Below are 18,773 nucleotides of genomic sequence, written 5' to 3'. Positions count from 1 at the left end.
TTCATCAAAGTTAACATATAGTATTCACTGCTTTTGTTTCCATAGATATAACTTGCAAAATTCAGTAAATGCAGGATTTTCAATCACTTGTCTCTGGCTTTTCAAGGCTACATTTTAATTTGTCTGTAGAACCTAGCAATGTATTCAAACTTAGAATGTCATCAGTTTTAGCTGAATGTCAAAGCTTCTTTGAGAAGGGAACATAGCTTTTCCGAGCTGCATTGGGTAATGTCCATGACATCGGTCAAGCCAGGCTTTGTTTAAGTCTTGCTTTGGGTTTCATGACATGCCCTCAGATAACACTCATCTGCATTATCTAACTTCAAGTTGACATTTAAAGCCTCAATCCATTGTTTTCTAGGGGGGATTAGGGATTGGATTATATCCCTTGCAAAGTTTTATAAGAATTTAATGCTATGGCTGGAAATAGAAGCTGGCCTGGTGGACCTCTGTAGTTTTGCAGGAGGTTTTGATGAATGCATGGCATCCCTGAGTGGATAATTGTTCTCAACAAGTTGGAAAAATAAACAGCTGTCATATTGTAGATGGCATTGATTAAATTGTAAAGCAAGAGCATCACACCTACTGGATAGATCCTACCTACATGTAGTAGGAAAATGTTTCTATGATCTGACCACCAATTTCAAAGGTACATCATCTTTATAGATGAATTATGAAGAACTATACAGGATAAAAGCAAGCCTTTGATCTCAACCGGTCTGTACCTGTGCTCATGCTCTGCACATGAATACTCCCACCTGACTTCATCTAATCCCATCAACACATTATTCTATAACTTTTCCCCTCATGTGGTAATCCAGTTTCATTCCGATTACGTCTTCGTAACTAACATCAACTACATTTTGTGGCAATGAACCCCACATTCTTAAAACACTGAGTAAAGAAGTTTCTTATATTAACTGTTTTACTTATATTGCCCCAAGTTTGCTCTCTCCACCAATGATAGCATTTTCTCCACATCTATCCTGTGAAACCCTTTTTAACATTTAAAAACATTTTTAAAAGATTCATTGCCTCTAGAAATGAATCCTTTATGGCATTCATAATCTTTACTACTTTTAACGATTTTTACTTCCACAATCTTTGATTATTCTACTTCCATTTTAATGCTTATGGGTCAGGAATTCTGTGGTTTCCTTGTTCTTCCCACTGAAAAGTAACACAAATTTAAATTTTCAAGTGACCAAGAATGTTTAAAATGTTTAATATTAAGGAGTCATTCAAAGAGTTTTTGGAAAAAAATCATTGTATGCAAGTCATATAATGAATACACTGACATTGTCAATATAAAGGCCATTGCTAGGCCTTTGCATTGTGTATTGGTTGAACACTGATCATGTAAATGGCTGACTTGATTACTCCCATGAGTTCAAGTTCACTTTTGTTAAAGAAGAACTATCATTTCCCATTGCTCATGAATGCACACTCAAAGTGGATTGAAGTCAATCAGGTATGCATTTATATAACAGAAGAATGTACTGCCGAAGAGTTGAGATAGAATTTTACTCAACATGAATGCCAGCAAAATTAGTGTACAATAGTGGACCACTTTACATTTAGTTGAGCAATTTTTGCATTGTCATATCATCAAACATCTAATGGCTTATCTGTATCCTCCTGCTTCCAAAAGAGCATCAGAGACATAGAGTCATACAGCATGGAAACAGGCCCTTCGGCCCAACTTATCCATACTGACTGTGTTGCCCAGGAAGCTAGTCCCATCTGCCCATGTTTGGCCCATAGCCCTCTAAACCTCTCCTATCCATGTGCTTATCAAAATTGCTGGAGGGGATTTAAAAATGTTGCTAATGTTCCTGCCTCAACCACTATTTCTGGCAGCTCATTCCGAATATTCACCACCCTTTGCGTGAAGAAGCTGCTCCTGATGTCCCTTTTAAATCTCTCACCTCTGATCCTAAACCTATGCTCTCTTGTTTTTAGCACCCTCTCCCTGGGGAAAAGACTTCTTCACCACCCTATCTACCTGTGACGCTGCTTACAGTGAACTATATAATTGCACTCTTAGATTCCTCTGTTCCATAATACTCCCCAGGGCCCTACCATTCACTGTGTAAGTCCTACCCTAGTTTGATTTCCAAAAATGCAATACCTCATATTTATCTGGATTGAAAGCTATTTGCCAATCCTCAGCCCATCTATCTAACTGATCAGGATCCCCCTGTAACTTTTCATAACCTTCTACACTGTCTACAACACCACCTGTATTAGTATTATCCACAAACTTACTAACCAGGCCTTGTACATTCATACCTGAATTGTTTATGTGAATTACAATCAACAAAGGTCCCAGCACCGACCCCTGTGGCATACCACCAGACACAGGCCTCCAGTCCGAGAAACAACCCTTAACCATCACCCTCTCCTTCCTAGCACTGAGCCAACTATGAATCCAATCCACTATCTCCCCTGGATCCCATGCGATCCAACCTTCCAGACTAGCCTGCCATGAAGGACCTTGTCAAAGGCCTTGCTAAAGTCCATATAGACAACATTCACTGATCTACACTCATCTACCCTCTTGGATATTTCCTTGAAGAATTCCAAGAGATTTGTCAGACATGACTTCCCATGCACAAAGCTGTGCTGACTGTCCCAAATCAGACCCTGTGTCTCCAAATGTTGGTAGATCCCATCCCTCAGAATCCCCTCCAGCAATTTACCCACCACTGATGTCAGACTCACTGGCCTGTAGTTTCCTGGCTTGTTTTTGCTACCCTTTTTAAACAATGGTACAACATTAGCCACTCTCCAGTCCTCTGGAACCTCATCTGTGGCCAGGGATGAAGCAAAAATCTCTGTAAGGGCCTCTGAAATTTCTTCTCTAGCTTCCCACAAGGTCCAAGAATGCACCAGGTCAGGCCCTGGGGACTTATCCGCCTTAGTGCACTTGAAGGTCTTCAATACTTCCTCTCTACTAATTTGTATGTGGTCCAAGATATCACCACTTATTTCCCCCATTTCTTTAGTTTCCATCATTTTCTCCACAGTAGAAACTAAAGAGGAATATTCATTAAAAATCTCTGCCATTTCCTTTGGTTCCACACACAGACAGCCATGCTGATCTTTAAGAGAACCTATTCTCTACCTAGCCACGCTTTTACTCTTAATATATCTATAGAATTTCTTGGGATTTTGCCTCACCTTGCCTGCCAGATCCCTCTTATATACTCTTTTTGCCTTCCTAACTTCTCTCTTAAGTTCACTCCTACCCTTCTTGTAGTCATCAAGAGATTCACTAGATCCCAACTGCTTATGCACAGGATATGCCTCCCTCTTTTTCTTAACCAGAGCCTCAATATTTTTCATCACCAGGGTTCCTGAAACATGCCAGCCTTGCCCTTCATCCTAACAGGAACATGCAGGCCCTGAACTCTTGACATCACATTTTGAAAAGCCTCCCACTTGGCAGACTCTCCTTTCCCTGCAAACAATCTCACCAAATCAAACTCAGCAAGATCTCACCTAATGGCTCCAAACTTTTTTCTTAACTTGTGAACCAGTCACATCTTTCTCCATAACTATTTAAAAACCAATAGAGTTATTATCACTGAACTCAAAGTGCTCACCAACAGACACTTCCACCACTTGCCCTATCTCATTCCCCAGGAGGAGGTCCAGTGTTGCACTAGGTCCCTTTATATATTGACAAAGGAAGCTTTCTTGGACACATTTCTCAAAATCCACTCCATCCAAGCCTTTTACACTATGGTTGGCCCAGTCAATATTAGGGAAGTTAAAATGTCTCACTAATGTTTACAACCAGCTGCAATCTCCCTACATATCTGGTCCTCCAATTCCTGCTGACTATTGGGGGGCCTATAAAACAATCCCATCAGAGTGACCATTCCCTTCTTGTTTCTAAGTTCTACCCAGATGGCTTGACTGGATGTTCCCCCAAGAATATCCTCTCTAAGGACAGTTGTTATGTCTTTGTCCATCAAGAAGGAAGCTCTGTCTCCTCTCTTACCTGCACCTCTGTCACACCTGTAGCATCTGTATCCTGAAACAGTGAATTGCCAATCCTGCCCTTCCCTCAGCCATGTTTCTGTTATGGCTATGATATCCCAGTCCCCAGAGCTAATCCATGCCTGAGTTCATCTGCTTTACCTGTTAAGCCTCTTGTGTTTAAATGCAGTTTAAACCAATGATCTTTCCTCTCCCTTTACTGTAGCCCTGTCTACCCTGATGACTAAACTTGCTGTCATTGGCTGCAAATTATCCCCTAATTTCTCATCAGTCAGTCTGCCGTTCGTGGTCCCGCCCCCCTGCCACTCGAGTTTAAACCTTCCCAAGTAGCACCAGCAAACCTCCCAGCCAGGATATCGGTCACCCTCCAGTTCAGGTACAACCTATCTCTCTTGTACAGGTCACCCCTACCCAGAAGAGATCCTAATGATCCAAGAACTTGAATCCCTGCCCTCTGCACCAGCTCCTCAGTCATACATTCACCTGAGCTATCTTTCTATTTCTACCCTCACTAGCATGTGGCACTGGGAGTAATCCAGAGATTATGACCCTTGAGGTCTTGCTTTTTAGGTTCTCTTCTAACTCCCTATGTTATATTAAATCTACATCTGTGTTAAGAAATAACAGGTGTTTCAAGGTTAGTCTAATTTTCTGATGAAGCATCAATTGGCTAACCACTTGTTTAAATATTATATGACTCCAGTTGAGAATAATAAATTCCAGAGGGCACCATTGTTCCCAATCTCTGTTCCGCTGGGCAGAAATACATAACTCAGAATCAGATTTAGAATCAGATTTATTGTCACTGATTTATATGATGTGAAATCTGTTGTTTTGCAGCAGCAGTATAGAACAAAGGCATAAAATCATTGTAAATTACAAATATAAGTAAATAATGCAAAAAAAAGGAATAATGAGGTACAGTTCGTGGGTTCATGTACTGTTCAGGAATCTGATCGCAGAGGGGAAAAAGCTATTCCTGAATCATTGAGTGTGGGTCTTCAGGCTCCTGTACCTCCTCCACAATGATAGTAATGAGAAGAGGGCATGTCCCGGATGGTGAGGGTCCTTAGTGATGGATGCCACCTTCTTGAGGCACCACCTTTTGAAGATGTCCTTATCTGTACTCTGTTGCAGTGAAGAAAATACTTTCCCACAACCCTCCCTACCATTGTCGAGTTTATTATACGACAATACATAAATGCACAGAAGTAAACATCAGGTGTTCACAGTTCTGTTGGATATTCTGCCTATTACACCAGAGGTGTCCATCCATCACCTGTGATATGCATTCTCCAATATTCTCAAGTTTTATTTCACAGTTTCTTTTGGAGCCTGTGACCAACTGCATGGACATTACAGTGAAGCCCATCCAGCATTAGGATTATAGTGATTCAGATGACTCCAATACATGCTCCAACTTTAGGTTGGAGTGCACAAAGTAACACTCATCTCCTCTAGTCTTTAAAAACAAGGTTCCCTGCTTCATGGGAGATTGGTTAGTTTTATGGAGTTTATGGTTTTACTCTGGACACCTTTCTGTTGATTTTTTCAGTAAACCTTTCCTTTAGATTTTCTTCACTGCAACAGAGTACACATAAGCTGTACCCATTTTTATGTTGTCCTTTTTTTTCAGAAATATTGTCCAAATTAGAGTCAAAGTCAAATATTGATTTGAGAATCAATGCTTATGTTGCAGTGAGAGAACACTAAATTGATTTAGTTTTAAAAGTAGGAAGAGAACAAAGAGTGAAGGTTTCAGCATTTAACAAAGATGAAGGTCTAACACTTCTGTTTTCTTTTAGGGCTTTTATTGTTGTAAATGTATCAAATGCAGAGATGATCATTAGTCTTCACTTCTTTTAACCTTGTTTCTGTCACAACAGGTTATATTGACCATTTCACAGCTAATGTGGTGTCGTGATTTGCACCATTGTCTGGAGGCTGATGGCCAGGATCACATTACAGCTATGATTGACTTTGAAAAAACTAACTTTGAGGTGACCTTGACCTAGGTTATAATTCTATTTTTAGTCAACATAGGTGTATCTCCTTAAAAATTGTTGGGCAAAGGTGCATTTTCAAAAATATTACATTTCTAAATTCTTTTGTTAAAATTGAATCAAATTAAGAGTCTTTGAAACATTAGTAGAAATTGGAATTGCTGCATTACTCTAAAGAACAAGATATATATTTGTAAACTTGAATAAATACAAGAAATCTTTTTACCATTTACGTTAATAGCACCACTACAGTTTTAAAATGTGTTATTTCTTGTTTTGTATGTGCATCTTGCTATGCTTGCATTATTATGAATCTATTTTGTTCTAAATGGCTCTTATGGATATTGTGGAATAAAGGGTATCAGCAATTTTGTAGCAATATATAAATGCCATTGTTCATATTGATTGTCTAATAATGCTGTTCTCTTTATAGAGACTAAATGCTCTGGCTGCATTGGTACGAGGGAAGCTCTTAACTCTTCACCGGAGCATTGTAACTGCTCTCATAACCATTGATGTTCATGCAAGAGACATTGTTACTGAACTAGTTAAAGAAAAGGTATTTTGAACTGCCAAGAGGATTTGTTGGTATGATCTGCACCTGGTTGTTGAAAGTAGTACAGCTGCATATTCTGGACTTTTCATTGGTCCCAGCAACAGCAGTCACTGCTGTTGTGGTGCTGGCAGAGGAAAGGTCCTTGCGTGTGATTTTGTCTGTCAGTCCTGTCATCTTGATACCTTGGGGTGTGAGCAAAAGGGATATAGATATGCCCTCATTAAGCCCACATTAAGATAAATAGTTAGTTTTACCTTGTACTACCTCAGTGCACTGTGTAATGAATTGATCTGTATGAACGGTATGCAAGACAAGTTTTTCACAGTACCTCAGTATATGTGACAATAATAAACTAATTCTAATTCCAATAGATAAGTGAGGGAGCAACAATTTGGCAGTCTGAATATAATGTGGGGAAATCTGAGCTTGTTTGCTTTAGTAGGAAGAATAGAAAAGCAGAATATTGTTCAATTGGAGAGAGGCTACAGTTTTCTAGATCCCTCTCTTTAGCAGCAGTCCCCTGTGTATGAAATGCAGAAAGATAGCAGGTAGGCAAGTGAAATGTTAGCCTTTATTGCAAGGGGTGGAGCACAAAAGTAGGGAGCTAATGTGATAACTGGACAAGATGTTGGTAAGACTATGCCTGCACCAATGTATACAGTGATCCTCGTACCTGGACACTATCCTGTCCCCCTTGGTCTAATCCCTTCCCACCTATGTCCATGACACATCACACACTCTCCAACTCTTGCATAGCTTTCAGTTCTCCAGCACACACAACCTCATCTTCACCATGCAGTCCCTATATACCTCTATTCCCCATCATGACAGCCTCACCACCCTCTTTCTTGACCAGAGACAGAACCGGTCCCCTTCCACTAACACTCTCCTCTGCCTGGTTGAATTTATCCTCACCCTTAACAACTTCACTTTCGATTCTTCTCACTTTCTAGACCAAGGGCATGGCTATGGGCACTTGCATGGGCCCCAGCTATGCCTGCCTCTTTGTTGGCTACATTGAACAGTCTCTGTTCCAAGCCTACTTTGGCCCCATTCCTCAACTCTTTCTCCGCTATATCGATGACTGCATTGGTGCCACCTCTTGTACCTGTGTGGAACTCGACAGTTTAATAAATTTCACCACTAATTTTCACCCAACTCTCCAACTCACTTGGACTATCTTTGACACCTTTCTCTCCTTCCTCGATCTTTCCATCTCCATCTCAGGAGATTCCTTATCCACTGACATCTTTTACAGACCCACGGATGCCCACAGGTACCTCGATAACAGCTCCTCCCACCCTGTCTCTTGCAAGGATGCTATCCCTTTTTCTCAATTTCTCCGCCTCCACCACATCTGCTCCCATGATGAGGCTTTCCACTCCAGGACATCCGAGATGTCCAACTTCTTTTCTAACCGGGTCTTCCTCCTGACTGTGGTTAAGAGAGCCCGCACCCGTATCTCTGCCATTTCCCACACATCTGCTCTCACCCAACCCCCCCCTCCACCCCTCCCAGACCCAACAGGGCTAGGGTCCCCCTCGTCCTCACATTTCGTCCCACCAGCCGACGTATCCAGCACATCATTCTCTGCCACTTCCGCCATCTCCAATGGGACCCCACCACCAAGCATATTTTCCCCTCCCCATCCCTTTCTGCCTCTCTCAGGGACTGTGCTCTCTGCGATTCCCTCGTTCACTCCTCCCCATCCACCCATCCCGTTCCCACCCTGGGAACTTTCCACTGCCCCCACCATAAGTGGAACACCTGCTCCTACACCACCTCCATCACCTCCATCCAGGGACCCAAACAGCCCTTTCAGGTGAGACAGAGATTCACCTGCACCTCCCTTAATATCATCTACTGCATTCAGTGCTCCAGTGTGGCCTCCTCTACATTGGTGAGACTAAGCACAGACTAGGTGAACGTTTCGCAGATCACCAGCGGTCTGTCCGTAACCACGATCTTCATCTCCTCATTGCCAGTCACTTCAACTCCCCCTCCCATACTATCATTGATATGTCAGTCTTTGGCCTCCTCCACTGCCAGGAGAATTCCAAGTGCAAACTAGAAGAACAGCACCTCATTTTGGAACCTTGCAGCCTAACAAAATGAACATTGAATTCTTCCACTTTAAGTAATCCCCACCATGCTTCTCTTCCTTTCCTAGCCTATCTCTCTTTTTTCTACCCTTTTCTTTCCTTTCTCTCCTTAACTTTGACCCATCCCCCGGTGGATCTGCTCTCCCCTCCTCCCGCGCACCTGCCTATCACTGTCTCTTACCTGCATCTACCTATCACCACCTTGTGCCCACCCCATCTCCCCTCTTTTGTCCACCTATCACTGCTCTGCTTTTCCTTCCTATATATTGGGCTTCACCTTTTCCTATCTTCAGTCCTGAAGAAGGGTACCAACCGGAAATGTTAACTGCCTGCTTTTCTCCACGGATGCTGCCTGGCCTGCTGAGTTCCTCCAGCATTATCCTGTTTTTCATCTAGATTCCAGCATCTGCAGTCCTTTGTTTCTCTAATGTGTACAGTTGTGGTCCCCTTATTTAAAGATGGATGTACTTGCGTTGGACACTAGTTTGATCACTAGGATGAAGGGATCATTTTACAGAAACAATTGAACAGGTTAGATTTATACTCATTGGATGAAAATAAATAACTGCAGATGTTGGCAGTCTGAAATAAAAATGGAAAATGGTGGTCAGCAGGCCAGGCACTCTCTATGGAAAGAGAAACAGAGTTAACGTGTTGGGTCAAAGACCCCTCATCAAGACTGGGAAATAGAGAAAATATATATTTTCAGTAAGAGGGTAGGTGGGCAGTGACAGATAAAGAAAAGGGAATATCTCTGATAGGTTATGGTTGAGGGTGCAATGGGGATAAGCTGTTGATGAAGTAAACAGAGATAACATGAACAAAGGAATGTAAAAGCTGCAAACTGCAGAGGTGTAGGGAATACTAAGTAGGTCAGGTCATGCAGATAGAAAGAGGAAGACTGAACCAGTATTATGGACCTGAGAAAAATCCAGGTCATATTTGTTTGATATATGGTAAAATAAGGGGTTGCATAACTAATAGAGTTAAGGAATTTCTTCTCTCCTGTCAGCCAGGTAGTGCTGGTTTAATGTATCATTTTAATGTACTGAATTTCTAGATCAACTTTGTAAAATTCTGATTGTACTCAAAATCTATTTGGGTGAAATTGAGACGAAGTAGCAAACTTGTTAAATATTGGGAATTTACTATTGACTATCAAACAAACAGAAAAATAAATAAAGGAGAAGACTGATAGATAACTTGAAGTGGTTTGTAGAAGTAACACAGTTAAAAACGCTGGAGGACTATAAACCCACCAAGATGGTTGGGATGAAGAAAGATGTTGTGATGAAGGTGGGGTGCACTTTGAAAATGCATGCAGGGCTTGTTTCTTGTTGTATATCCAACCGGAAAGGTGAATTTCTATTTTTGCTTCTAAGAAATGCTGCAAGTCCCCCGAATTAGGTTGGAAAATTAGTGAGCAGAGCAAAATGCAGATCTTATTTGAAAATAAAAAAAAAGTCCAAAATAGAGTGTTGGATTATGCAGTTACCATTTTAATGAAATAAAAAGGCACTTAATCCAGTTTAATTAATTGGAAAAATGTGCTGGATCAAAATGAAATGGTAGTGGGAATTACAGAAATATAGCATACCAAACACATACCGAGTTGAAATAAAGTAGGGTAAAAAGGCTGGAAGCTTTCATGAATAAATGGAGGGCTTAAAGCAACATTATGTTTAGAAGAGGAGATATAAAATATACTACTGAAAAGATAGTAGTGTAGTGGCTGCTACCGCGATGTGAAAGCAAGACACTAGTTGGTGGGCTGCAGAACAAAACCTGATTTATTTTCCCGCCTTGCGCGGGCCTTTTAAGAGGAATGGTTCCCGCCCACTGAAAATGGAAATGATGTATGCGCTACGTCATCAAACTTTTCCCGCGCGCAGGTTCTCCCTGTTGCTCGGGGAAGACGAAGGCCCAACGCCATCTTGGGCCTTGCCGCTCCGACAACGTGCGACCTGACCGCCGAGCCGGTTCACTTGCTTGGACGGTGAGTCGCTACACAACCCCCCCCAGAACCGGTGATACGGTCCCCAAGGTTCGTGGGCTGTACTAGCCGTTGCTTAGGAGGTCGGCCTCTGCTTCGCAGTGTTGGGACCTCGATTGGTTGTTGTAGATCTAAATGGGCCGGTTTGAGGTGGTCCGTTGTGAAGACCTCTTCCTTGCCCCCAATGTCCAAAATAAAGGTGGACCCATTATTCCTGATGACCCGGAACGGCCCCTCGTATGGCCGTTGCAACGGTGCCTGGGGTGTGCCCCTGTGAACAAAAATGAACACAGTCGCATAGTTCCTTGGGCTCACAGGATGGGGCTTGACCATGCCACGAAGTGGGAATCGGTGCCAAGCTGCCAAGCCTCTCGCGCAGTCTTTCGAGGACTGCTGTGGGTTGTTCCTCTTGGCCCTGAAGGGCGGGTATGAAATCCCCTGGGACGACCAGGGGCGTACCGTACACGAGTTCAACTGACGAAGCGTGGAGATCTTCCTTGGGTGCATTGTGTATGCCGAGCAGGACCCAAGGCAGTTCGTCAACCCAGTTAGGACCTTTCAGGCGGGCCATCAGGGCTGATTTCAGATGGCGGTGGAAACGTTCCACCAACCCGTTTGATTGAGGGTGGTAGGCCGTGGTGGTGTGTAACTGTGTCCCCAGCATGTTCGCTAATGCGGACCAGAGGCTGGAGGTAAACTGGGTGCCCCTGTCTGAAGTGATGTGGGCCGGAACACCAAAACGCGAGATCCAAATTGTGAGCAGCGCCCGGGTGCAGGAATCAGTCGTGATGTCGGATAGAGAGGTTGCCTCTGGCCACCTTGTGAACTGGTCCACGATGGTAAGCATGTACCGGGCTCCTCTTGAAACTGGCAGAGGACCAACGAGGTCGACGTGGATGTGGTCGAACCTTCTACAGTAGGCTCGAACTGCTGTGGCGGGACCTTGGTGTGTCATTGGATTTTTGGTGGCTGGCAGTGCGGACAAGTCCTGGCCCACTCACTGACCTGTTTGCGCAGGCCATGCCAGACGAACTTGCTGGTGACCAGTTGAACAGTTGATCTGATGGATGGGTGCGCCAACCCGTGTACCGTCGAAAACGCGTTTCCATTAGGCTGCAGGAACTATAGGGCGGGGTTGACCTGTTGCGATGTCGCAAAGGAGGGTCTGCTGACCTGAACCGACTAAGAAATCTTGGAGCTGCAGGCCCGAGACTGAGGTTCTGTAGCTGGGCAGCTCGTCGTTGGCTTGCTGTGCATCAGCCGGGGCCGTGTAGTCAACACCCAGGGACAGGCTGTGGATGGTTGGTCTGGAAAGCGCGTCAGCAACGACATTGTCCTTTCCGGAGACATGTTGGATATCCATTGTGAATTCGGAAATGTAGGACAAATGTCACTGCTGACAAGCTGACCAGGGATCAGAGACCTTGGAGAAGGCGAAAGACAAAGGCTTATGGTCAGTGAAAGCAGTAAAAGGCCTGCCATCTAAAAAGTATCGGAAATGCCGGACTGCCAGGTACAGAGCTAGAAGTTCCCGATCAAAAGTGCTGTATTTCAGTTCGGGTGGTCTAAGGTGCCTGCTGAAAAGTGCCAAGGGTTGCCAACGGCCTTCGATTAGTTGTTCCAGTACTCCACCAACCGCGGTGTTGGATGCGTCCACCGTGAAGGCGGTTGGGACGTCTGTCCTATGGTGTACCAGCATCGCGGCGTCTGCCAGGGCGTCCTTGGCCTTAACAAAGGCAGCCGCAGCCTCGTCGTTCCAGGCGATGTCCTTGCCCTTGCCAGACATCAGTGAGAACAAAGGGGCATGATAGGGGCTGCTGCAAGGATGAACCGATGGTAAAAGTTGACCATCCCCAGGAATTGCTGCAGGCCTTTGACCGTGTTGGGACGGGCAAAATGACGGATAGCTTCTACCTCGGCAGGTAGGGGTATTGCTCCTTCGCTGGTGATTCTGTGGCCAAGGAAATCGATGGAGTCAAGTCCGAATTGGCACTTGGCCGGGTTGGTAGTGAGGCCGAAATCACGGAGACGGGAGTACAGTTGGTGGAGGTGGGAAAGGTGTTCTTGGCAGTCATGGCTGGCGATTAGTATGTCATCTAAGTAAAATAACACGAAGTCCAGGTCTCGGCCTACCGCGTCTATCAGCCGCTGGAAAGTCTGCGTGGTGCTCTTAAGGCCGAACGGCATTCGAGGGACTTCGAAGAGGCCGAATGGAGTGATGAGTGCAGTTTTGGGGACGTTGTCAGGGTGGACCAGGATTTGGTGGTATCCCCGGACGAGGTCCACCTTGGAGAAGATGTGGGCCCCGTGTAAGTTCGCCGCGAAGTCGTGGATGTGAGGGATGGGGTAGCGGTCCGGGGTGGTGGTATCATTCAGCCTGCGGTAGTCGCCGCAGGGCCTCCACCCCCCGGTGGCTTTGGGGACCATGTGCGGGGGAGGCCCAGGGGCTGTCTGACCTGCGAACGATCCCTAGCTCCTCCATGCGGCGGAACTCTTCCTTTGTCAGGCAGAGCTTGTCTGGAGGTAGTTGTCATGCTCGGGCATGAAGGGGTGGCCCTGTGGTAATGATGTGGTGCTGCACCCTGAGTTTGGGCATCGAATTTATAAACTGAGGTGCCAAAACCGATGGGAACTCAGCTAGGAGCTTGGTGAACTCGTTGCCAGACAGGGAAATGGATTCCAGGCGCGGGGCTGGTAGGCTGGCTTCTCCCGGGGGTAGGTTTGGAAAGTTCTGGAGTGCACTAGCTGCTTCCCTCGCAGGTTGACTAACAGGCTGTGGGCCAGAAGGAAATCGGCTCCCAGGAGTGGTCGGGCGACGGCGGCAAGGGTAAAGTTCCAGGTAAAATGGCTATCGCCAAATTGTAATTGAACTGTATGGGTACCGAAAGTCTGTATTGTTGTGCCGGTTGCGGCTTTGAGTACAGGACCTCGTTGCCTGTTACGAGTGTCGCGGCCAGTTGGGGGCAAAATACTGACCTCTGCTCCAGTATCGACGAGGAAACGACGCCTGGACTGCTTGTCCTGAACGAATAGGAGGCTGTGTTGGCGGCCAGCCGTCATAGCCATCAGCGGCGGCTGGCCCTGGCGTTTCCCTGAAACTTACAGGGTGGGCGGCATTGACAGGCCTCCACATCCCACCTCTGATGGTCGCTAGTGTCGTCGTCTGTGTTTCTGGGGTGTGGTCACTCGGTTGCTGGGACTGGTTTAGGTAGGCGTTGGGCTCGTGGCCTGGCGATTTGGCCGACGGACGACCCGCTCTCACGTTTGGCCTTCCACAGGACATCTGCCCAGGCAGCTACCTCACGTGGGTTGCTGAAATCGGCGTCGGCCAACAGCAGGTGAATGTCATCGGGTAGTTGTTCGAGGAAGGCCTGTTCGAACATTAGGCAGGGCTTGTGTCCCTCAGCCAAGGCCAGCATCTCGTTCATTAGGGCCGACGGGGATCTGTCCCCCAGGCCGTCGAGATGAAGCAGGCGGGCGGCGTGCTCGCGACAGGAGAGGCCGAAGGTCCGAATAAGAAGGTCTTTGAAAGCGGGGTACTTATCCTCCTCCAGAGGAGACTGGATGATGTCTCTGACCTGGACGGCTGTCTCCTGGTCCAGAGAGCTGACCACGTGGTAGTACTTTGTGGAGTCGGAGGTGATCTGCCAAAGTTGGAATTGTGCTTCAGCCTGGTCGAACCAGACGCTGGGCCGAAGCGTCCAAAAGGTGGGCAGCTTGAGTGCCCCTGTGTTGGCTGCTGCGTTGTCGTCCATTGTACGGGTCCAACATCCGTTTGGACCGTCGGGGTCACCAATGTAGCGGCTGCTACCGTGATGTGAAAGCAAGACACTAGTCGGCGGGCTGCAGAACAAAAATTGATTTATTTTCCTGCCTTGCGCAGGCCTTTTAAGAGGAACGGTTCCCGCCCATTGAAACAGAAATGACGTATGCACTACGTCATCAAACTTTCCCCGCGCGCGGGTTCTCCTCATCGCTCGGGGAAGACGAAGGCCCAATGCCATCTTGGGCCTCGCCACTCTGACGACGCATGACCCGACCGTCGAGCTGGTTCGCTTGCTCAGACGGTGAGTCGCTACAGTAGGCAAATAGGCATGGGGAAATAATTAAGTCCATTAATTCTTATGTGTACACACCTGATGAAGTCTGCACTGTTGGTGTTAAATAATGGGCAAGTATTTGGCAGGCATTGTTTTACTAAATCCCACCAATGAATTTGAACCTAAATGAAATCAATTATTATGGCCTAGTAACCTATTAAAATCACTACCATATACCAGTTTTACATAAGTGTCATTTGAAATGTGTAACCAAAACAGTTGGAAATGGTCGTGAGCTGTATTTATGCAGCATCTTTAATATAGTGATATGAAAGAAACTTGTTTGTCTGGGTAATTTTTTCTATTAGTAATGTTTATCGTTTCATGTGGGTAGGTGGACACTATAAATAACTTTGAGTGGCAGAGACAATTGCGCTATTACTGGGATCTTGATGCAGACAACTGTATAGCTATGATGGCCTTATCCAACTACACATATGGCTATGAGTATCTTGGAGCATCCCCTCGGCTGGTCATTACACCACTTACTGTAAGTATATTTGGATAAGAAAATAGTTACGTGGCATTTAAAGCAGGGAGTAAACAATAGAAAGATTAATGGTTGGATGTTTATGCTGGAATGAAAATTCACCCAATATCAGTGATAAATATACCATCTTGTTTATTACCTTATCTGTGCTGCTAACAAGGATACATTGTTGAATCTTGGGGGAAAACATTGAACCTGTGGCGACTCACCGTCTAGTCGGGCGAACCGGCTTGGCAGTCGGGTCGCGCGGCGTCAGAGCGACGAGGCCCAAGATGGCGGCGGGCCTCGTCTTCCCGAGCGACGGGGAGAACCCGCGCGCAGGAAAGTCCTGATGACGTAGGACTTACGTCATTACCGGTTGTTTTGGGCGGGAACATTCTCCCTTAAAGGGCCCGCGCAAGGCGGGAAAATAAACCAGTTCTGTTTGGCAATCCTCCGAGTAGAGTCTTGTTTTATTCCGCGGTAGCAACCGCTACAAACCTATCGTTTGATAAAAACTTTTGTGTGGAACTTTTGTTATTTTGTTTCTGTAGAACTAAAATTGTGGAAAATGTAAAAAGCCTACTCTTGCTTTATGCTGTTATTTCATTCAGTGGGTGAACAGTTTAATTACTAAGTTTGATATTGTCTGGAGTGATTTGGTAGATTTACTCTCTCCACTCTCTTGGTATTGATTGAGAAAAGTTGTATAAAGTTAATAACATCTTTGAATCGGAGAATAACTGACAGCAAGGGAAAGTTGGAAAACTATGTGAAAGATTTGTTTATCCTTACTGCTGACAACTCATCCAATTGAAAGATTGTTCAACCTTTTAAAATAATAATATAAAATAATAATAATACACTCATCCCCCTTTTTTGCAATATGTGTAATATATGCATGGATGTAACTGAATGCGTTGTCTTTGATATCCTAGGATCGTTGTTATCTCTGCCTCATGGGAGCTCTACAGCTTGATCTAGGAGGAGCTCCAGCTGGCCCTGCTGGTACTGGTAAAACAGAAACTACCAAAGACCTTGCTAAGGCTTTAGCCATCCAATGTGTGGTCTTTAATTGCTCTGAAGGATTAGATTATAAGGTAAGTTAATGTTCAGCAAAGGTCAATAATTTTATTGAATAGGAAGACATTTTTAAAATGGATTTCTTTTTTATGTTCAGAAGAGTGTTACAATGGAAATTATCTCAGCCCAGAATTAGTGATCAGCAGTGAAGCAGTGGTGTTTGTTGCAGACCTTGAATAAAAGCTCATCACATAGATCCAGAAATCTCTGTGGTGAGACCATACACTGTTAGAATGCTCTCTGGCACACAGCAGCTGTGAACTAGTCATAGAATCATTGTGTTATACAGTATGGAAACAGGCCCTTCGGCCAAACTCATCCATGCTGACCAAGTTGTCTACCTGAGCTAGTCTCATCTGCCTGCATTTGGCCCATATCCCTCTAAATCTTTCCTATCCACATACCTGTCTAAATGTCTTTTAAACATTGTAACTGTACCAGCCTCTGCAGCTTCTTCTGGCAGCTTGTTCCATATACCCACCACCCTCTATGCGAAAAATTGTCCCTTAGGTCACTTTTAAATCTTTCCCCTCTCATCTGAAATCTATGCCCTCTAGTTTAGACCTACCCTCAGTTTATCTATGGCCCTCATTATTTGATACTCTATTAGGTCACCCCTCTGGCTCCTGCACTCCAGGGAAATGAAGTCCCAGTTTATACCAACCCTGCTTTCTAACTCAAGCCCTCTAGTCCCAGTAACATGCTCATGAATCTCTTCTGCATCTTTCCAGGTTAATGACATTCTTTCTATAGCAGGGTGACCAGAGCTGCACAAAATGCTCCAAGTATGGTCTCACCAATGACTTGTACAGTTGTAACATGAAGTCCCAACTTCTGTACTCAATCCGTTGACTGATGAAGGCAAGGATGGCAAATGCCTTCTTCATCACGCTGTGTACCGATGTCTCCACTTTCAGGGAACTATGTAACTGTACCCCAATGTCTTTTTGTTTTACAACACTCTCCAGGGCCCTACCATTAACTATGTAAGTCCTCCCCGGTTTAACTTACAGAAGTGCAACACCTCGCACTTGTTTGAGTTAAATCCCACCTGCCATTCTCTGGCCCACTTCCCTAGTTGATTTTGATCATGTTGTAATCTTAGATAACCTTCTTCACTGTTTACTTTATCATCAACTTTGGTGTTATCTGCAAATTTACTAACCACGCCAACTACATTCTCATCAAATTGTTGATATAGATGACAAACGTGGGCCCAGCATTGACTTTGTCAAAGGCCTTGCTAAAAGTCCACATAGACAACATCCATTGCCCTACTCTCATCAATCCTCTTTGTCACCTCTTCAAGAAAATAAATCAAATTTGTGAGATACAATTTCCCATGCACAAAGCCATGCTGACTATCTCTAATCAGTCCTTGCCTTTCCAAATGCTGATAAATCCTGTCTCTCAGAATCTCCTCCAGTAACTTGCCCATTACTGATGTTAGACTCACTGGCCTGTAATTCCCTGGCTTGTCCTTGCAGCCCTTTGTAAATAAAGGCACCACAATTGCCACCCTCCAGTCTTATAGTATTATGGTACCTCAACTGTACAAATCTCTTTGCCAGGGCCCCTGCAATTTCTTCCCTAGCCTCCCACAGTATCCCAGGATACACTTGTTTATTGACACTGCTCCACCTTCAATATTATAATTTCCAGCAAACTCATCCTTAAACTCCTAGATCTGGGACTCAACATCTCCCTTTGTAACTGGATCCTTGACTTCCTGACCAACAGACCACAATTAGTAAGGATAGGCAGCAACACCTCCGCCATGATTATGCTGAACACTGGTGCCCCACGAGGCTGCGTCCTCAGCCCCCTACTCTACTTTCTATATGCTCATGACCATGTGGCCAGATACTGCTCTAACTCCATCTCCAAGTTTGCAGATGGTACCACCGTAGTGGGCCAAATCTCAAATAACTGTGAGTCAGAGTACAGGAAGGAGTTAGAGAGCCTAGTGCCGTGGTATTATGAAAACAACTTTTCCCTCAATGTCAGCAAAGCAAAAGAGTTGGTCATTGGCATCAGGAAGGGAGGGGGCGGGTGGTGCACCTGCTCCTGTTTACATCAATGGTGCTGAGGTCAAGAGGGTTGAAAGCTTCAAGTTCCTAGGAGTGAATATCACCAATAGTCTGTCCTGGTCCAACCATGTGGATGCCATGAGCAAGAAAGCTCATCAAGGCCTCTAATTCCTCAGGAGGCTAAAGAAATTTGACATGTCTCCTTTGACCTCACCCATTTTTATTGATGCACCATAGAAATCATTCTATCCGAATGCATCAGGGCTTGGTATGGCAACTGCTCTGCCCATGACCACAAGAAATTGCAGCGAGTTGTGGACACAGCTCAGCACATTACGGAAACCAGTGTCCCTTCCATGGAATCTGTCTACACTTCTTGCTGCCTCGATAAAGCAGCCAATATAATCAAGGCACCCACCCCAGACATTC

General features: G+C 45.0%; 1 protein-coding gene across 1 annotated transcript in view; it reads left to right on the top strand.

Annotated features, from left to right (window-relative positions):
- The window catches only part of LOC127572582 (dynein axonemal heavy chain 6-like), a 320,765-nt gene that overhangs the window by 94,453 nt on the left and 207,539 nt on the right, over window positions 1-18,773 (top strand). The window contains 4 exon segments of the mRNA XM_052019999.1: window positions 5,895-6,008; window positions 6,445-6,570; window positions 15,097-15,252; window positions 16,170-16,331. Coding sequence (XP_051875959.1) covers window positions 5,895-6,008; window positions 6,445-6,570; window positions 15,097-15,252; window positions 16,170-16,331 — 558 coding nt within the window.

The sequence above is a fragment of the Pristis pectinata genome, chromosome 7 (assembly GCF_009764475.1).
Source record: "Pristis pectinata isolate sPriPec2 chromosome 7, sPriPec2.1.pri, whole genome shotgun sequence".
NCBI classification, from domain to species: domain Eukaryota; kingdom Metazoa; phylum Chordata; class Chondrichthyes; order Rhinopristiformes; family Pristidae; genus Pristis; species Pristis pectinata.
This window is presented reverse-complemented; position numbering and strand designations above follow the sequence as displayed.